This window comes from Exophiala bonariae, assembly GCF_035927105.1.
Source record: "Exophiala bonariae strain CCFEE 5792 chromosome Unknown scaffold_25, whole genome shotgun sequence".
NCBI classification, from domain to species: Eukaryota; Fungi; Ascomycota; class Eurotiomycetes; order Chaetothyriales; family Herpotrichiellaceae; genus Exophiala; species Exophiala bonariae.
The window spans coordinates 122,068-142,669 of NW_027042500.1; the positions used below are offsets into that span (position 1 = coordinate 122,068).

General features: G+C 48.2%; 6 protein-coding genes across 6 annotated transcripts; 4 read left to right on the forward strand and 2 right to left on the reverse strand.

Moving 5' to 3' along the window:
• Positions 1-34: 34 nt before the first annotated feature.
• Positions 35-2,407, forward strand: LTR84_006550 (uncharacterized protein; the record flags this gene model as incomplete). The annotated part of the gene is made up of 5 exons (XM_064850111.1): positions 35-190; positions 244-369; positions 434-508; positions 559-1,414; positions 1,470-2,407. 5 exons carry the CDS (start codon positions 35-37, stop codon positions 2,405-2,407), a joined length of 2,151 nt encoding a protein of 716 aa, XP_064702998.1.
• A 2,907-nt stretch (positions 2,408-5,314) lies between these two features.
• LTR84_006551 (uncharacterized protein) lies at positions 5,315-7,719 on the forward strand (the record flags this gene model as incomplete). The annotated part of the gene is made up of 7 exons (XM_064850112.1): positions 5,315-5,531; positions 5,625-5,950; positions 6,009-6,434; positions 6,482-6,550; positions 6,604-6,690; positions 6,751-6,818; positions 6,876-7,719. The coding sequence occupies 7 exons, from the start codon at positions 5,315-5,317 to the stop codon at positions 7,717-7,719; spliced, it is 2,037 nt and encodes a 678-aa protein (XP_064702999.1).
• A 164-nt stretch (positions 7,720-7,883) lies between these two features.
• On the reverse strand, positions 7,884-9,738 carry LTR84_006552 (uncharacterized protein; the record flags this gene model as incomplete). Its single annotated transcript, XM_064850113.1, has 3 exons — positions 7,884-9,266; positions 9,325-9,540; positions 9,595-9,738. The coding sequence occupies 3 exons, from the start codon at positions 9,736-9,738 to the stop codon at positions 7,884-7,886; spliced, it is 1,743 nt and encodes a 580-aa protein (XP_064703000.1).
• A 753-nt stretch (positions 9,739-10,491) lies between these two features.
• On the forward strand, positions 10,492-11,432 carry LTR84_006553 (uncharacterized protein; the record flags this gene model as incomplete). Its single annotated transcript, XM_064850114.1, has 2 exons — positions 10,492-10,495; positions 10,543-11,432. 2 exons carry the CDS (start codon positions 10,492-10,494, stop codon positions 11,430-11,432), a joined length of 894 nt encoding a protein of 297 aa, XP_064703001.1.
• An 821-nt stretch (positions 11,433-12,253) lies between these two features.
• LTR84_006554 (uncharacterized protein) lies at positions 12,254-16,601 on the forward strand (the record flags this gene model as incomplete). The annotated part of the gene is made up of 8 exons (XM_064850115.1): positions 12,254-12,310; positions 12,357-12,825; positions 12,881-13,075; positions 13,215-13,283; positions 13,342-13,601; positions 13,658-13,910; positions 14,930-15,247; positions 15,313-16,601. The coding sequence occupies 8 exons, from the start codon at positions 12,254-12,256 to the stop codon at positions 16,599-16,601; spliced, it is 2,910 nt and encodes a 969-aa protein (XP_064703002.1).
• Positions 16,602-17,124: 523 nt separating this feature from the next.
• LTR84_006555 (uncharacterized protein) lies at positions 17,125-18,700 on the reverse strand (the record flags this gene model as incomplete). The annotated part of the gene is made up of 3 exons (XM_064850116.1): positions 17,125-18,146; positions 18,205-18,625; positions 18,683-18,700. The coding sequence occupies 3 exons, from the start codon at positions 18,698-18,700 to the stop codon at positions 17,125-17,127; spliced, it is 1,461 nt and encodes a 486-aa protein (XP_064703003.1).
• Positions 18,701-20,602: the final 1,902 nt, after the last annotated feature.

Sequence of the window (20,602 nt, forward strand, 5' to 3'; positions counted from 1 at the left end):
CGGAGCAAATTTTTCCCTGATTGTGATCATCATGATGGCTGGTGAACCTGGAACGGGAGTGACAGCAAATGGATTGTCACCTCAAAAGACCGACGACGACGTACTCCCACTTAAGATACTGATCGTTGGCGCAGGTATCGCAGGGCTCACTGCAGCAGTTGGCCTAAGACAACAAGGCCACCATGTACAGGTATGTACAATCGTAAGGTGTTAGTAACGTACATGTTGACGCTCTGGAAATAGGTTTTTGAGCAGTCGCAACTTGCAGAAGAAGCGGGCGCTGCAATACACATGTCTCCCAATGCTAACGGGATCTTGCTTTCGTTAGGAGTCAATGTTGAGGAGCGCGGAGCCACTAAATTGCTCCAGGTCAGTAGCAGTGAAGCGATTCATGTTAATCTGGTGTGGTAAAAGCTTGCTGATGCACAGGCAGACGAGGTATCATAATGCCTATGGAACCTTGTTGTCTCGCGATGACAATGAAGCCAATAGTATCAGGTGGCAGGATGTAGGTACCCTGCTATAGATGCTCTCTCAGAAAGGTACTGACATCAACAGAGTTGGCTTCAAGCGCACAGAGGCCACCTCCATGCGCAGTTGAAAGATAAGGCAACATCACACCAGCACGAGGGTCCAGTAGTCGTCCTCCATACTGCATCTCGAGTAATAGGACTTGATGCAAAATATGCAAGAATCACTCTTGAAAATGGAGATGAGGTGCAAGGGGATGCTATTATAGGTGCAGATGGCGTTCGGTCTGTCACTCGCCGAGCTGTTACTGGACCGGCGTTTGACAGCTTCCCAATTGGCAAGAGTGCGTTCCGATTTATGGTTCCTCGAGAAGCAATTCTTGCAGACCCTGAGACAAGCTCACTAGGGAAAGATCTCGGCTCGATGGACATGTACTTCACCGAGCAGCATAGGGTTATAATATACCCTTGCGTTAACAATACTCTACTCAATATTGTCTGCATTCATCCATCACATCAATCCAATGCTTCGACTGAGACATACAACACCGACGTGTCCAAGGAAAAGGTCCTCGAGATTTTCCAAGAGTTTAATCCAACGCTATTAAAAGTCTTCAACAAGTGTGACACTGATTCACTGAAGGTCTATCCGTTATTTGATGCCCCCACAATGCCAACATTCATCAAAGACCGTTTGGCACTCATCGGTGACGCTGCACATGCATTTACACCATTCATCGGACAAGGAGGGGCTACAGCAATCGAAGACTCCGTCTCCTTAGGCGTAATTCTTTCCAGAGGTACCACTGTGCATGAAATCCCCGAGAGACTAGAGCTATACAACCGAACTCGCCATGAACGTGCTACAACAATCCAGGGATACAGTCGCAGTTCAACGGGTGATGGAGTTAGACCTGGGGAAGAGAAGGAGGCCAGAATGAAAGGTACGAAACTTTGTTAATCCATTAATTGCTCGGTTTCGGACTAAATTTGGGACAGGTCGGGAAAGGGCCTTCTACGCTCTCAGCCACAACGAGTTCCATAACTCCACTCAAGCGCTCCGGGAATACAAGTGGTCAAAGATCAAGGGAGCAATCTGGCGCCAACCTACTGCTTTCGGCCCGATGGCGGGTGTTTCTGGACTCGAAACGAATTATACCAGCAAGATGGCAAAAACTTTGAATATCAACATCAGATTTATGACTAGTGGGACGTTATTGCGTAATTTGTTTCCCACAAAGTCGTATAGTTTTGCAGCAACTGATACCGTGGTGATGGCGAGCTTCCATTTCCAGAGTCGGGCAAACGTGGAATTACTTGCAAACCAGGGGTTTGAAAGGCTGACATTTGCGATCCACGGAGTCAACTACACGAAAAAGGACGGATCGGTTGTTCCCGGCAAATTTGTTCCTGTCGTCTTTGAGAACTGTGCCGATGTGATCACTGCCAGCCGCGAAGAGTTAGGATATCCTAGCATTTTCTCTGACATAAACCTGAAAAGCCCTCAGGAAAACTCGCTCGAAGTCTCGCTTTCCTGGCGAGGAGTCCAGTGGGCACGACTTCGTGCTGAAAATCTTGTGAAAAGCACTGAATTCGGGCATATGGGTGAAAACATACTGGTTCACCGAAGCTTACCTAAGATCACGGACGAGATGACCACAAGCCGTTTTGACCTTGAGCAGGATATTCTGATTGCAGAATCTGTCGTGGACAGAAGCAGCAATACCAACGGATGTGTCATATTGAATGACTATCAAAATGTTCGAAAATCCTGCCAGGCTGGTATTGACATCACGGCCAAAGACCCAGAGGAACTACCCACGTTGCACCACATCGTCAATCGGCTAGCTGAGCTGCCCATTTTCAGTATTGTAAGTGTGACTAGGTGGGAGGAAGATGGCATCAAGAGCGTTCTAAAAGCATCAAAGATTGGGTAAAGCTTGGTACTCAGCAATTATTTAGGATTGAGGATTTTTCCCAAGTCAGGGGAGTTACCCGCTAGCATCAATGCGCAGATCTCAGCAGAACATTGCTTTCGTAGAGAAATATGTACTTGAATTTCAAGATAGTCCTTAGAGTTCGGTGGTCCACTACTTATGTACACCTGAAAGACGGGTGACTGGGCATCTGGGGATGGCGATATACCATAATACCACCACAAAGTTGCCGTGCTTGAAGAGCATATGACCATGTCTGGCTAAGCGGACCTTGCTTGGTCCTTTTGATATCTGAAAACAGTTTTTCCCTTCAAGATCGAATGGTTGCTCTTATACGATCCGGTCATGTAGCGGGACTGTTAAATCTATTTTCAGTCTCGATTATGCATCAAACGATCGAGTGTCCGGCTCATTTCGACACAGCAAGGCCACAATAAATTGTCTAATTCATCTTTGAACATCTTGAGCGTCCTCAAGCTCCCTGTCATAAACTTTGTGGTGGAGCTCTGCTGTCCGACGTGAGCCCATACTGTTAATCCGGCGTGAAATAGGATCACAGGAACCCATATGGCGACATCGCTTCCTATCTCACGAGAACCAGTGTTCCAATTTTCCAGAATGCGCCACGAAACGTTCAAAGCCTCATCCGAGACCCTTGAGAAAGCTGAAATGGGTAAGCTAGGATTCATGAGGGCTTCTCGGCTATGCGATGGATAGCCAGCAAGCCGGGGGAGCCTCAGAACATCCGGCAAAGCCAAGAGTAATCTGCAGAAATAGAACATGAGGAGCACATTTGGACTGACACTTTCTCCAAAATGCTGATACCACCGCGAGAGGGCTGTGTTGAAGATGAATTGATGCCGCAGTACTTCTCCCGACGGGGAAAGTGGAAGATAAGGATTGGACATTGATTCGTCAGTCGAGGTTTTAGCCAGCAGCAGACCAGAGAAAGAATGCCGAATGAACAGGATATCGGAACATATGCCAATCAGGAGGAGGAGACTGTCTTCATCGGTTTTCAAATCAGATGGCAACCGTTCATTACCTGATATGAGGCAATCATAGATGTGATTGAAATTGTGTAGCGACGACGGCATTCGCATGAATAGTTCTTGAGTTGAGATACAAGGGACACTCCCACAATGAATTGCACGAGTGACGTCCGTCAAGAAAAGGTAGGATATCAGCAGACTATAAGTTGATGAGCACATAGTAACGCAGAGGAGTGGAACTTAACATCCCTGCTCGTGGCCATACTATGATGAAGGAAGAGCTTTTCGGCTGGTGGAGACGGCTCTACGCAGTGCAGTCTCGTGCGACGGGCCATTGTTGCGGTGCCCGCTAGTGTCGCCGCCGACATATCCCAAAATTCTTCTTGTGTGCTGAGCATTCCAAAAGTCGCAAACAGGCACCCCTGAAAATTAGTATCACTCTCCTGGAGGCAAAGAGCGTTACTTACAGCCAAGACGGATTCCAGCAATCGAGCTTCACGATTGTCCACCTCCATCATCACGCCCCACAGGCCATCGCCAGCGATGAAAAGATCAGAGGCTAGGGCACTGAGAGGTTCAGAAGACCGGTGGTGTAGTTCTCCTACTGCTGTACCCGATTTCCACGTCGTAGCACCCAGGCAAGCCAAAGCAATCCTAAGATATGGTGGAGCAGAGTGGGTAGTAGTCGGCGGTGGAAAAGCAAGTGAGCGTAAAAACACGTGATGGCCGAAATTCGCGAAGAATGAGGCTTGTGCCTGGGCAAGCACTTCGATCCCTGGAAGTATTGGCAGGTCTTCAAGAATCACCATTGGATAGGTATACTGCCGTAATGTTCCCTTTAGACGGCATCAGCCTGCGACTTCTAGCTATCATAAATGGCAGAGATGGTGACTCATACAGAAGCCGAACAGTCTCTACTACGAAACCCTCCAATACTACTTGTGGTCTCGCTCAAGTACTGGCGACAGCCAGTTGCGTCTGCGCTCAGGAGCAGTGCAGCTTTGAACCGGCGATGGAAAGAAACTTCTGGTACCTGCTGAGCATCATGAACATCCCACTGACTTGGATTGCGTTCTGCAGGCCAGTCTTGTGGCTGGGTGCTTCTCGAGTTACTTGTGCCGTGGTCAATGACTGGCGAGGCCATTTTCAGTTGACTTGCCGCTTGATTGTCCGGAAGCGTGGAGATATGAGCTACGGTTCACAAACTAAACACAGAGTAAAGATAATTTGAAGGTGATGATGAACAACTGCTGGCCTGAATATTGTCACCATGCCCGCCGGACTTGAGTCAGGATCATGAGAGCTTGGCTGGGAGGACCTGGGGGTACCCGAGGTTAATAAGTTTAGGAGAATGGAGGTTTCCGAGGTGTTCCTTGGCCAGTGAGACGCAAACCCGGGCTGAACAAAGCCTACAGTTAGGGACAGCCACATGAAATTCGTGGGGAAGATGTTCACTAACCTCATAAGCATCTAACTAGTAATAGTTAGGTATCTGGAGGAGTAGTGTGGGGAGGTGCTAGGACATCCGAGCTCAAAAGTTGCGGAAGTCCCCATGTCACATCTTTGCCTCTTTGCTTCTCTGCCACCCCATTCACACTCCTCGGCACAAGTTTCGCAGTGTTGATTGTTTATGCATGCCTGGGAGGTCGAGTTCGACTCTGTTGTGATCCATCTCGAGGAGGAGCCGCGAAGCAGGCCGTACAGAATCCCATGACGTCTCGCCGGGTAAGACTTACCCCAATTGTGCTAGTTGCAGGGATGTCAATTCAAGAAACAATGGAGCGCAATTTTGCCTTACTTGGGAGAATGCTACTGATATATGTTAGTGCGACGTCTGCAACAAGACATTCGTCAGGTCTGAGCATTTGGACAGACACAAGAGAATACGTGAGTCAAGACAGTTCCACCAGCATCAATGAGCTGGTGCAAACTAAACGATCCAATATTAGACACAAACGAAAAACCATTTCCTTGCCCACGTTGTGAGCAGGCATTCCAACGGTCTGATGTTCGGGCTCTGCATGTCAAGAAGACCCACGGAATAGACTTCATTGCGATTAACCTCGCCAACAACGAGAATTCCGAGCCGAGAAGGAAACGCGTCAAAACCGCTTGTAATCTCTGTCGGAGGCGTAAGTTACGTTGCGATGGCAAGATTCCCTGTAAGCAATGCCGCGTAGGACACTCCGACTGCCAGTACAGTTCCTCGGCTTCTTTTCGCACAGCTCAAGATTTAGACCTTGGCTTTGATGGTTCAAATGCGGACTTGATCATCGAAGACGATTCAGACCTCCAACTGGAGGCCACTGATTCATCGCTGACCACAGGCTTCGTGTTCGAGAGGGAAAATATCCAACAGGAGGCCAGCTTTCCACAAGTATTGGTGCCTGATTCATTTTCACCCGCACCCAGGACAACGCAGGTATCGATAACGACGCCCATCCCAATCTCTCTGCCAGTAGATGTTGTGCCTGGCCCTGATACTGCAATAATGTTTCAGACCGATGTTGAGACAAACGTGCTTACAGAATTATGGCAAGTCCCTCTCCTGGTAAGTCCGGTATTTGGCAACATGCATCCTAGGCAACCAGCGCTGATCAAGATGCCAGAGTGGCGAGGCCTGGTGGGAGGATCTCGATTTTGGGAGCAATAGCCTCACAACCGCCATGCCTGATCTTGCTGCAGACCCACTGTCTCCTCCGGCACATAGCTACTCGCGAATGATGCAGGACTATTTTGATCAAAGATCGCGAGCAAGGTGTCCATCCCCAGACAAAGAGGCGGCCATGTGGTACTCAGCTCCAGCAAGTCTATGGGATCATGACCTTGAGATTCTCAATGTTTATGTCAATCTCTTCGCCCGTAATGTACCAAGATTTTTCAGACTCTTTGAAGATCTCACTATGACCTTTACAACACGACCAGATTATGTTCTTGCGGTCGGCGCTGTTGGAGGGTTATACTGTGCCACTACTGGCAGCTTTGAATTTTCAAAAGCCATGTACAATGACTCACGAAGACTGCTTCTAGCCTCAGTACGTGACATAATTCACAGATGACTTCCTTCAACTGACAAGTGAAGACCAAAGCTGCTGGTTGGTACACCAAGAATAACCCAGACTATGAAGAAGTTATGACAATCGTCAAGACGGTAACGTTTGCTGAGAAACAAAATGATCTGGATGAAATTCTGATTCATTCTAGTACATTTTGAATGAGATATATGGACTTAGTAGTGGTGATAAGCGAAGTTACGAGTTCGTGGAAGTCTTCCATCAAGATCTTGCAAAGGTACACTAGCGGAGCCTTATCTAATTGAAAACCTCATGGCTGAAGCTGAGATATTCACAGGCTATACAGATACTCAACACTTTAAGTATAGCAGCTACCCCATCTTCCAGGAGGTCTGAGATCAACCTGTAAGACTATCAACCAGCTATAGTGGTACATTAACTGACTGTTTTTTTCCGACAAAGTTTGAAGGAAGGTCTGTATATCCTTGATTGCTACAGGATCTGCATTCTTCAAAGACCTCCTTCGCTTCTCTGGCAGCATCTCGATCCGCAGCAGATCCCAGAGCCCGTAGATACAGCTCCTGACGACATAAACTACCTTCTGTTGGCAATCAGCCATCCAGGCCATTCGATAGCACCCGGCTCCCTTGAACGTCGCAGCCTGGGAGCTTTGTCGGCCTTGGCGCCTTTTCTGTGGCGTGTTATGCGACTCGCTCCAGCAGGCGTCGATCCAACCAAACCATTATCAAAGCCTGAATTTATCGAGTTGGCTATCGATAAGTGGCTACGGTCTCACCGATATCCTGCTGATCGCGCAGCTGTCATTCTCTCCCACTTTATGAACGTCGCTATACACACGAATCTGCTTGTAATTCAAAACTATGCACATCTAACACTAAATAAAGACGGTTCAAATAAAGGTAGTGACCCTTATCAAGCCTCTATCACAAGATGGGCCAACGGAAGACACTATCAAATTGCCAAATGGCACGCAGAAAGAACGCTTCAAAGTGGAGAAATGGAAGAGTCTCTTGGCTCGAAAGAAGATTACAATTCTGCACGGCGCAGGGAGACTGATCAGACAGCTTCGACATTAAGCGCCCAAAACGGATCAATTGATGTTGCCCACGTACCCTACGCAGTATACTACGCCACATTAGTACTGTGGTGTGGGAGTGCCGTACAAGAGTCAGGGACTGACGTCGAAAGGCAGTCTTATTTGATCCGGGGCAGAAACATCCTCCTACGACACAAGCTGCGTATAGCATCCCTCCTAGAGCGTGTTCTCAGACAAGTGGGGAAATGATTTCCAAGAATGATGCTTATATTCTTCGAAACTGAGGTGCCTTTCTGACAACATATTCCTTCGACACCGGATAATGTTGCAGTGCTCTTTCTCGCACAGAAACAAGCACATACCATTGCAACAGAGTGATTCTCCACCATGTTCGACACTACACTTAGGTGTAACTAAGCACTACCAAGTCGTTTCTCTGTATAAAGAGCTTCCTCCGACTCTGCAGGTGCATCAATTTGCGTATTAAACTCTTCCTTAGGATCAATAAGAAGCCATGCTGCAATCATTGCAACAAAAGAAAAGCATGCACCAGTGATCCAAACATATCTAAATGCAATGACAAAGGATTGGAGAACAGCATTTGCTCCAGCCCCAGCGGCTTCAATCGTGACGCCTGGAATCTGTGTCAGTCCATGTGTCTGACCAGATGTCATTGCGCTCGTGAACTGGCCAATGGAGCTTGGCGGAACTCCAAGAGGTAACATGGCTGCGGGGACCTTTGAAGCCAGATTTGAAGATAGGCCTTGTGTGAATATTGCATTGTATATCGCCAGAGCGACGCTGCCGCCAATGCTTCGCGTACTGATGATTAGACCGGAAGCTGAGGCAATGAGCTCTGGTGGTGTACCGAGTTGAGCAGCAGTCATTAGAGTATTCAGCAGGATACCCAATCCACTCCCGAAGAGCACTGGGTAGCCCCAGAGAGCAGTTTTGCTTCCGATTTCGGCAGTCGACATGACTACCATGAAGATGGTAAACAATCCGAATCCACTCAATACTGGGAACCGTACTGCTTTTGTCCAAGTACAGTAGAAGCCAGTAAGAGCAGTGGAGACGGTGAAAGTAAAGAAGCAAATGCTGAACCTCAGAGAGACATAAAGCGCATCATGCTCATAGAGTGTACTGGTCTCGAATGCGAAATAATTGTTCACCGCGAAGAATGCCATACCCTCCACGAAGATGCAGACAATCGACAGCCCGAAATTCCGCCCACGATTGAACAACTCGTGGTGGAACATTCCGTCTTTTCTTCCTCTGACTTCATAGGCGGCTAACGCTAAGAGCAAGAAGCAGCCGATGATAAATGGAGCAAGAATTTGGACGTCCTTCCACGAGTAGGGGTTCTGCGACCACACCAGAGCCATGCAGAAGAGTGTCAGCCCACTCGAGAGCAGAAAAAGTCCAATCCAATCGAGACGTTCGAGTTTTTGTCGTTGTGTATAAGCAGTCTGGGTTTCTCTTAGAGGAGGATTGTAAAGTAGGGCAACAGCAAGAGCTCCAGCTCCAAAGAGTCCCGCGTTTATGTAAAAGAGAACTCTGAATCCAGCATGATTTCCATTTCTTGTAAGTGCCCCACCCGCCAAAAGCACGATTACCGCGGACAATCCAATTGAGATATTTACACCAGCTTGTGCAAATGCCCGGAATTGACGGGGGATGACTTCTGATGGAATGGCATGCACAAGTGGTTGGGAAGCGCAGGCGATGCCGGAAAGAATCTGCCCTCCTAATGCCGTTGCCATTGAGCTCGCGGAGCCGGTGACTACGCATCCGATCTAGGCCCAGTCAATTCTCATCAGAATTCGAGCGCATTCGCACCGAAGAAAAACGTACCACACCCAGAACTGACAGCCCTACCAAGAGCCATTTTCGGCCCCACAAGTCTGCAGCCTCGCTAATGGCCGGACTGAGGACGGCGATGATGATTGTTCCGCTCTGGAGCAGCCAAATTGACTGTGCTTCTCCACCAAGCTCGATGCCTACGTCACGCCCATAGGCTCCAGCGACGACGATATTATATCCGCCCGCAAGGTACGCAAGATATACGGACTGTTTTCAGTCAGTTGACTTATGGAAATAAGGGCAAAATCCTCTGTGACTGACAAATACTAGAATAATCGTCTTTGCATGGATACGTGGAACCCGATCCACGACGTCCGCACCAGTGGGAGGTGAGCTTATGCGAGTCTCGTCTCCTTCGACGTCAGTACCAGTGATCTTCTCGTCACGACTTGCATTGGTCGACATTCCTGCACAATACTTTGACCCTAATGCACGTTCCCCTTTGAGATTTGAAGATGACTAGACTTGTGGTGTGAGCACGAAGTTGGGATTTCAATGTGGAATGACTGCCCTTATGTCTCACATCTGTTTTGCTCGATTCGAATGCCCAGCAGTTCGGGTCTTACGGCAGTGTGTCCCGTCTCTGAACTCACCCCGATTGAAATGCATAGGTAGCTCTGCGGGACCCCGGATTCTGGGGTGGATCTAAGCAAGCTAAAGGGGGTCGCTCTGGTAATGCGTTTCTGATTGGTGGGTAGGGGAGATTCGTTTTCTCCTAGGCCTCAGAATTATCCCCGAGTGGTTGTTACCATAGATCTGGGGTGAGGAGAAAAAGTCCGCAGCTCGGCGCTTGAGAACGGGAACATCGACAGGCTTGGAGACATCCGAATATCACGGATACTATTGCAGGGCTTAAGCGCCACTTCTGTTTGCTGATGGGCTTCAGATTCCCAGAGCAATGCCTTGGCTATGGAGTTTTACGGTTCACAGAACAACCCCAGTATCCACATACATCGAGAGCATGCTTGTTAACAAGAATAGGAAACGGACGCCTCACGTTTCAATCGCTCATCGGCTAACTCCATTTATGATTATTTTGCATCCCCTAGCCACCCCACCGTGTAGACGTATATGTGATGAGCGGATTCGTGGGCGTCATACGGACGGAGGACCAGATCAAATTTGCTGGGACGAAAGAGAAAATATAGGACAGTAAACATGGGTCAGTTTTCATCACTCGAAAACTCCTTTCAGACTGACCAAATCCAGGCCTGACACCGGTCCATTTCTTTTCGCATGGTTCCACACGAATGCTGTCAGCAGATACGACATCGGGGAAGTACTGGACCAAGTGTGGTCAAGAGGCTCTCGAGAACAAAGTGAAGGGGATTATCATCATAGGTGCTCATTGGGAATGCTTAGGAGATGGCATTCAGGTCGCGATTAATCCAAATCCTCATAAAACTCCTTGCCCATTTTCCAACCAGGCGGATTGGGTCGATTGGAAGCCCAACCCCGACATCGACGGCGCGAATCGCTGCATTAAACTGCTCGCAGCAGCAGGATACAGCGTCTCAGGAAATTCAACTACGCCGTGGCATCATGACGTGTTCATGATCTTGATCCGCATGTTCCCAGACAACGCAACGTGCCCGCCCACTGTAATTCTGTCGTCCAATGCACGATATGACCCACACTATCATATGAAAATGGGGACCACGTTGCGCAAACTTCGTCACGAAGGCTACCTCTTCATCGGCACGGGCGGCGCTGTTCATAATCTCTATCGCAACACATGGTCTAATATGCTTCGTTACAGAGAGTCGCTAGGTCAAGAGAAACCTCCAGAGGAGTGGGCCCTTGAGTTCCGTCAAGCTACTGAGGATGCTATCACGAAGAACTCTGGCCCTGCTCTCCGAGCTGCACTTGTTCGACTGATGAAACACCCAGCCTACCGTGATGCCCATGCAACTGACGAGCACTTCATCCCTGCTCTTTTCTGTGCCGGTGCTGCAGGAGACTGGGAGGATGTTGGTGGCAAGAACGTACTTGGTGCTGAGAGCTGGGAACTAACGAACATGTGTAATTCGCAGTATACTTTAGGCGCATATGTTTATACGAGACAGCAGGGGGAGGTTTCGGTATCGACAGGTGTTTGAGCTCAATCGTCAGAAGTGATGATTGTGGCCACAGAAACACCAGGACATATGAGACACGGCACGAGTGAATGGCTTACTTGGGTAACTCCTTGACCTTAATATTCGGCAGCCCACTGCATATACCTAGCTATAGCTGCAGGCCCAATGCGGCAAGAGGATAGAGTCAATGTGTACTGGATGTCGAAGCCTCCGACCCGCGTCAACCGGTTTGATGTTGAACTTTAGTTGCACGATGTACTGAGTCTTTTGCCATGGCTGCTTTGCTTCTGTTGACGATTTCCGAACACGCCATTGTATTACATGCGGCACGACTTGAGTAGTCCGAATGTATTATTCGAACACGCCTCAAAAGCTATCGTTTATGACCATTCAATTTAGAGGATATCACAGCCTAGGTCCCAACTTCTAAGGTAACTATTATCATCAGCGACCGGTTTTTAGTGACTAGGAATGGTAGAACAGCCCTCAAGTTTAACAGGATAGCTTGCTATTAGTCACGGCTGCCTTCTAGCAGATATTGCCAGCTTCGTTGAGAACTGGCAGGACCCATCACTCAGTAACTTGTGAAGCTATTTCGGCCATGATACATCGTAATCACTGAAGTTAGGACAAGCTAAATCAATGAAGGACTACGATTTTCGGATGCTACGTGAATCCGCCCTTCCCCACGAACAGCCCGGAAAACCCCAGTTTGCTTGCCGTGTCGCCCTCTCCAGAATCTGGGGAACCACAACAAAACTAAGTGCCCCGAGTAGACGTCTTATCATATAACTATACAGCATTCAAACGTGTCTTGAGAGATTGAATCACATTTTCCGACAATGACATTATACATCTCAGCTCTGTTAGTCCTCGCGGCCATCTGCGTGGTCTGGAAGGTTCGTGATGTTTGACTGCAAAGTTTCCAATTGCTAAAGAGATCAGGCAATCTCTAATATCTTTCTGTCGCCTCTGAGCTCGATACCGGGTCCGTTATTGGCAAAGATCTCTCCTCTATGGCTGATCATCATTGATATGCTTGGCTATCGAACTACTACGATCCATCATTTACATCAAAAGTATGGCTCCTCAGTACGTATAGGACCAAAAGAGATTTCATACTCAAATTCGGCGGTCGTCAAGGAGCTTTACAGTCAGCAAACACAGTTCATGAAGGCTCCCTTCTATGAAACGTTCGTCGTACCCCCGGTTGGGATCTTCAGCATGAGAGATAAAGCGGCCCATAGTCAGCGACGTCGTCTGCTCAGCCATGCATTTTCTCAGGCGAACCTATACAATACAGAACCTATCATCAAACATATCATCTCTAAGTTGGTGGTTCACTTGCATGGACGCCGAGGGGAGCCGACAGATATGCTATTATGGTTCCGGTTGACCGCATTCGATATCGTCGGTATTTTCACTCGTTGCTTGATATCTGATGGTGTAGAGGCTAATATAGTTGACAGGCGAGCTATTCCTTGGACAATCTTCTGGCGGATTAGACAAGCTGGAGCCGCCACAACTTCTCCATGATATAGACCGGTTCTTCATCACTAGTGGCATCGCAGGTGCCCTCCCATGGCTGGTGCGATTGCTGCATCTTCTACCCATACCTGCTCTACGAGAATTCCTCGGCGCCAGGGAACGGATCATCCAAGTGTGTAAGCGTCGTTGTTTAGGGGCTCTCCATACTGATTAGGCAACAGTTTGGACAGAATGCTTTCCGTGACTACATTTCCCGCTACGGGCGCGACTCTGGTCGTCGTGATTTGCTGACGAAGATCGTTACTAACAAGATAGCTCAAGAGGCTCCCATGACTGACGAAGAAACCTACGTTGAGATTTCAAACCTTGTGTTCGCAGGTAGTGGTAGGTTATTGTCCTTCTAATTTTGGGGTTTATGTATTGATACCATGGTAATGCCCAGATACCACCAGTACGACGTTGACATATCTTTTCTGGGAGCTTGCCCAGCATCCAGATTGGCAGGGGAAACTACGGTCCGAGGTCTCTGAGAACATAGACTGGACCGGGAGCCTGCCTAACTTCAGAGATATTGCTGAGCTTCCACTTCTTGATGCCATCATCAACGAGGCTCTTCGTTTGCATCCTGCAGCACCATCAAGCCTTCCCAGAGAAACGCCAGCAGGGGGGCAAATGCTCAACGGCGTACATATTCCGGAAAAGGTGAGCTCATATAATGAAGGAAGTGATTGAGGCATGTCTCACGATTTTGCTTCCAGACCATTGTCTCAATGCAATGCTATACAACACAACGCGACCCTCAAGTCTTCTCGAATCCCGAAAGGTTTGCACCAGAGCGTTGGTTGGGACCAGAAGTCATGTCTCCCGAAGCAAAGGCTCTCTACATGCCGTTTTCATCAGGAACTCGAGCGTGTCTGGGAAAAAATCTAGCGATGATGGAACTGAAATTGATCACTGCGGCGCTGGTGAAACAATTCAAGGTCAGTGTGGCTGCAGACACCACGGCACAAAGTATGTCCATTGTCGATCATTTCCTAGCGACTCCAAAATCGGGGAGGTGCAACCTTATATTTAAGCAGTGTGTTGAGGAACGTGAGAGTGGGAAGGAAGCGACGTGCGAAATGGTAACCGAAGTCGTACATCTTGATTGATTCAATCGATAAGGTACTCGAGAGAAGAGAAGGCCTTAAACTTGTTGAAGCGCGATATCTCCAGAACATATTAGCATTCTCGTATTAGGTGGACTCAGAAATCTTGAAAAGTTCCGTAAACAGTAGATTGATCCCCTCCAAACTCCCTCTGGATCCACCAGGGCAATTCTCTCTCTGTCGGTATAAGTGTCGATAACACTTCCTTGTCAGGGATGAGTCGCTTTTGCTGAGCCCGCGATGGGCTATGATTGGTGCTGACTCACCTGAGCCAAGTCGCCCCAATAAATATATCTACAAGGCCGGAACCAAGGGCAGGGCATCAGTCAAAGCACGCGTGTGACTGCGTGACGATGTCCTCAAAGCTTGTTCCTTTGGAAGTGTCTGAGATCCCTTCCCGCATCCTTATCATTGATGAATCTTCTGGTTTGGCAGCGGCTGGAGTTATTGTACCGAGTGCCGAGTGCCGGATGTAGAGAGATCGCGGCCTGTCTGATGGCACTAATGTAGCAGAAGAGCACGGAATTAAAGCCGACCCAAGGAAATAGGTGCCGTTGCGAATAGCAGAGGGATGATAAGGTGCTTGGCTTGTTAAATTATTGACTGGCCGTGGGGTAGATACCAAGCTACCTATCCCTTTGTGATTTTGGTAGCGAGACATGTTCAGGGATGCTCCACTACGCCTTGGTTAGATGATGCCAAGCTATGAATTCCGGGGATTAGAGGGGTTGAGTATGGGAGAAGACACTCGATGAACGGCCTGGACAATCGTGTATAAAGCTGAGCATGGATCATCTCTGGGGTAGTACGCTTTGCCTCATCTCTCCAACTGACTGCTCACTTCCAATCCATGTTTTGAAATCCCATCTGAGCCTCATATAGTCATGGGTACTGAAAAGAACATCGACCAGGCCATCGGCCTGAGTGGGTCTGAAACCATCAGTCACATCAAATCTGAGGGTACAGGCGAAGTCCATGAAGAGAACCCTCGACCTAAAGTTCATTTCAACATCTGGTCCTGTCTGGGCGTCAACTTCTCCATCAGTGCGACCCCAATCGCAATCGGCACCATGCTAAGCCTTGCTGTTGGCGTGGGAGGTCCTCCCATTTTCTTCTACGAGTTCATCTTCGCTGGAACAGGGCAGCTGATCCTCGCAATTGCTATGGCCGAATTGGCTTCCGCCATTCCTCATGCGACAGGTGAGTCTCAATTCCGCAGGACATCCGCCATTTTCAAGTCAACAGCTAATGATCCATTGCCCTAGGTCCTGCCTACTGGGTAGTTGTTCTTGGGCCGAAGAAGTTGGGCCGACTGCTCGGATATATCATGGGCTGGTCAACCGTGGCCTGCTGGTTCTTTATCTCAGCCGTGACCAATTTGTTCTTGGCCCAGTTGACAACTGCGTTGGCTCAAGCTACTCACGCAGATTATATTGTGAAAGACTGGCACACCTATCTAGTTTATGTTGCTTTTGCGCTCAGTGCATACGCGTTATCTCTCCCAAAGACACATCGCATAATAGGCTGGAGCTTGTCGGGAGCCGTGGTGTTCATTAACGCGGCCGCTCTCTTTATTTTCATCACTTTACTGGTCAAGGCAAACCCCAAACAATCAGCACGAACGGTTTTTGTCGACATTGTTAATGAGACAGGCTGGAGCTCGAACGTGGTGGTTTTCTTCCTAAGCATCTTGCCGGGTGTTGCCGCGGTTGGAGGTATCGACTCAGCAACGCATCTTGCAGACGAGATGGACAACCCAGGGAAGCAGATTCCGCAGGTTATGATTGGGTCTGCGTCGCTCAGCGTTCTGACGGGAATACCATCTATCATTATCTATCTATTCTGCACTGTGGACCAGGAAGCACTGCTGACTCCAGTCGGTGGCCAACCCGTTATTCAACTATTCCATGACGCCTTCGATTCTACCGCCTTGACGGTCATCGCCACGGTTTGTATCATTATTACCTGTGGTCTTGCGAACTTCGCCGCTCTCGTGAGCTGGAGCAGACTATACTGGTCATTTTCTCGAGATGGCGGTCTCCCATTTTCAGCCTTCACAGCCAAACTCAGCAAGTCGGAGTCTATTCCGGTTAACGCCTTGACTGTCTGCACTGCCCTCAACGTTCTCATCGGCCTACTCCAACTTGGTGCGAGTACCGCCCTCAACGCACTTCTAGGAGGCGCCAGCCTCTGCGGCAAGTCATCGTGGGCACTTTGCTTCGCGATGCTGTTCTGGCGGGGACGCGACGCTCTTGATAAAGATCGCTGGCTTAACCTCGGTAGATTTGGCCTGGCTATCGATATTGTTGCTTTTGTTTGGGCAATCTGGGTCTGCATTTGGGTCTCATTTCCACTTTATGTTCCCGTGAACGCGCGATCGATGAACTATGCAAGTGTTGTATTTGCGGGGATCTGCGTTCTTAGTTTCGTTTACTATATACTCGTCTTCTCGAAAAAGGAACAGATCGAAGCAGTTGACTTGAGTCATGCAAGTCACATTCATGACAAAAGGATCCTCGAGGATAGCTTGGAACGGAACGCCTCCACTGCTTGAGAACGAGTTTTCATAAATCACATTGTTGATTACGGTCGGAATTTACAAAGATATGGAACAGGTGTGGAGCCGGTTGCTTCCTTTTACATCCTGTTCTATCCTTGTAGTATAGTGTTAGCTGTCAAATGGTGTGGCAATAAATATACTAAGTTGAAGAGTAGCATTCATTGCTCTATGATCCTAGAGGTTTAGTCAGACTACACGAAACACTAACCGCCATGAGTACGGGATTTGGTGATATGTGCTTTTGTTTAGCAGACTGCTGTTAAATGATTGATAAGGTCTGCACAAGTTCGTTCAGTGGTAGCCATCATGGTCTAAATTCCATAGCGGCACATATTTTCTAGCAAGAGGCTCTGAGCTAGACGCGAGGCACATGTACAGGGTTTTATCAGTCTATGCAGCGACCATAAACATGAAGCAGTAATCAATTGATTTAAGCAATATCATTTCAGTAGACAAGATCAAGATTGCATTGTTCTCCCCAAATCCACCAGATCTCAGATTCAATTGTAGGATGAGTTTATAGCTTCGCACCATATTCAAGTTCCTGGATCTTTCTAGGAGGACCTGAAAAATCAAAGCCACTTGATCGCAACTTTTGGAATACTCCGTTGGGGTCATATTTGTTTGAGACCTTGCGTAAGAACTCATTTGAATCCGTCCCATAAGAAACAATGGCATCTTGATATTCACTGGCATAGTTGCTGTATCTGTATTCATGGTTGGTGCCAAGCCGTCTTGACTCGGTGGACATTCGTTCAAATGCTCTCTTGATATGTGAGATCACACGCTGATTGTCATGTGCGTGAGCCCAGCGTGGTTCAGAATTATACATAACAAAAGGCTGGGTGCCTGCAAGTCCGGTAACGTTTCCACCGCTACGTCCGGCACCCTCGATGACTTTTGACGTGATATATTGTATTGCGAGCACTGGGACAAGGTCTCCTACCTCATGGAGAAGGGGATCCATCTCCTCTTCCCAGATTGCACAGCATATGCGCAGCGTGATAAGGTCGACCTTAGTGGCCATAGTCCAGATGGAGTATTGCATCCAATTCGGGTAGTAGGACTGCAGGTGTGCCACAGATTCGGTCTGATCTCTCACACGACACTCGTTGTTGAGCGTTGGTATGGTTTCAACGGCATTGAAGCAGGCAAGGTTGACATTCGTGTCACAGTAGATGAGACTCGACCCCCATACCCATGATTTGTCCTCAGTTGTGCTGAGGCTGAGTATGAAGAAGGACTTGGGGTCTACCGAATCACTGATTGAACCAATATCAATGAAGCCCTTCGTCGCTTGGTCGCTATATTGGCGTTTGAATGTTTTTGTACCTCCCCACATGCCGGTGTAGGGATATAATTTGACGAAAAATGCAGTGACGATACCGAAATTACCAGTACCTCCTCGTAGTGCTTTGTATAAATCTGGAAACACGTCTTCACTTGCTGTCACGACTGAACCATCAGCGAGAACCACTTCATAGGCTTCTATGTTGTCACAACCCCAGCCGTAAAGATTTGAGTACCAAGAGATTCCACCTAGAAATGCCCTGATTAGCAAAAAGCCCTCAGATATCATGGAAAAGTGCGTATCTACCCCCCAGCAGGAACCCGCCGACTCCTACTCCAGAAGCTCTACCACCCACTACCGTCAGACCTAGCGGTTCCAAAGCAGAGTAAACATCTCCCCAGCGATTGCCTGGCCCAAGTGCAACCACAGACTGCTTTTGAGACAATTTGATCTGCTTCATATTTGCCAGGTCAATCAAGACACCGCCATTGATAGAGGATTCTCCTGCCCATTTGCCGTGCCCGCCACTCTTTACTGCGAACCGGCAAGAGGTTTTTTTGAGAATAATGATAGCAATCGACACATCTGCAGCCATTCGAGGTTGGAAAATGGCCGCAGGAGTACTTTTGGTTTGAGTAGAACTCCAAAACGCAGCTTTTGCTCGTTCATATTCTGGTTCATCAGGAAGAAGAGTAAGTGATGGTCGTATCGTAGACAAAAGGGAGCACTGTGAGTAATGTTTAGTGATTTTCCAAATCAAGCTCCAATTATAGGAGGGGCGTACCGCAATTGCCTCGTTCATGTTAGGGACGTCTCCCATGGAAATGGGCCTAGTTGTTGTAAGAGGGTTCGTGAGAAATGGAGTTCTTACTGTGCTTGAGTAATGGCACGGATATTAATTAATAAAGTCGAAGCAAAGCGTATATTTCTCATACGTCAAATTGTCGAGTATTCTTGCTAGACCACGAGAAAACACCTAGCCTGCCAGTGGTATAGAAAGCTGTTTGTCAATCACGATACTCAGCTATCGAGATGCTGAAGGTGTGAGCTCTACTCCGATCCTCCTGCCTGCCAGTTTTGTCTGAAAGCTCAGGTCGGGTCAATGTGTTTGCGAGCTCAAACCGAATACTTGGTGTAGAGCCGAGAGCCGGATATTGGCATACTAATTTGACACTGGGGTGGAGTCTTTACCGCGCTCCAATCATCCAATGCAGGGCGAACCTACCACATCACCTTCGGCTTTCAGTAGCAGGAGCAACAGAGTGGCTTTTTAGTCATTCCGATGATCACTTGTCCTTGGACGGGTGGATTGCAGGAATGCGCTTCACTCTGCCCAGAACGCTCGCTTATAAATCTACTTAGCCATGGTAGCACTGTAAGCCGAACCCCAGCCAGAATAATTTGAGGATGGATGAGTTTGGTGGCTCTGGTGGCTCTCGTGGCTTTGGTAATTTCAAAGTTGTCTTACTAAGATTTTTCTGAAAATCTTTAGAGGCCGGGGACATAAGCCAACGTACCACTCTTTTCCCTGACCTGAATTAATGATTTGGCACCCATATTCATAGTTGGCGAGGCTTGAATATGGGGTTTCCATTCATATACTTGCCAGAGCACTAGTTTTGAAGTGACCCTGTCGAATAAATAGATAACTCTTTCAAAGCTAATCTCGCATGAAACAGCTTGGAGACACGTCGTGATCAAGATGAGGTCGGAGATAGCCTGGGAAAGCAGAAGGGTGACAATAGCGAGGACCTGTGGTCCCGATACTCGAGGACCTTGAAGAAGTGGAAGTGCGGTTACTGTGGACCACGATCGGTTTCAATGGCTGGGGCGTCGCCTTCGTCCTTTGATCGCGCTCTACCCAATGAGCTTGTTATTCTCCAGGAAGCAGCGGAAGATCTAACATTCCGAAGAGTTGAAGATGTTGACCAAATAAGACGTCGTGGAAGGCACGCTTGTGGTTCTTGCCTTGTACATTTCACGGAATTGATGATCGTGCCACAAACTTCAGGAACGAAAGTGCCTTCAGTCTTACTTCAACTCACCTTCACTTCATCCCGCTCATGTCACTTACCTACCCGCCCGTGATTTTATGTTTGACATATTCCTTTCTTCCCACTATCCCCAAGACTTTCTCTCCTGCCAGACATGGCCGCGCAACCATTCGATGCAGAAAAATGGCTGAATGAAAACATCCACGTTGATGGTCTTCCACTATCTAAGTCTTGTGAAGTGATCAGTAACCCTCCAACACCCCATTTGACACTCCAGCCGACGCTATCAACCAGCACAGTCACACAAGCCGCTCCTCCGTCTGTTCTTATCAACCTTTGGTCGAAAAACACCCCGCAGCTCACACAATCAGAGATCAGGCATGCTTTGAGGACGGTGTACCCAGATACTATGAATACGAAGCGATGCAGAACATTTTTCGACTGTTCAGCGAACGGCTATGTTTTCAGATGTCCAGCCTATCCAGCACGATGTGTGCAAGGCTTTCGTCACAAAGGCAAACTCCACGTACATGCCGCATGCAAACACGATATTGACGCAGACTGTGGACGGCTGGTCACTAATCAGGCGAAGAGCTTCACCTATACTTGCACCCAGGAAGTTGAGTATGTCCATTTGCTACCCACGTGCAAAAGTGTGCAGATCTACGGCCGGTGTGAGGAAGAGTAAATCTTTGACAGGAGGAGCAACC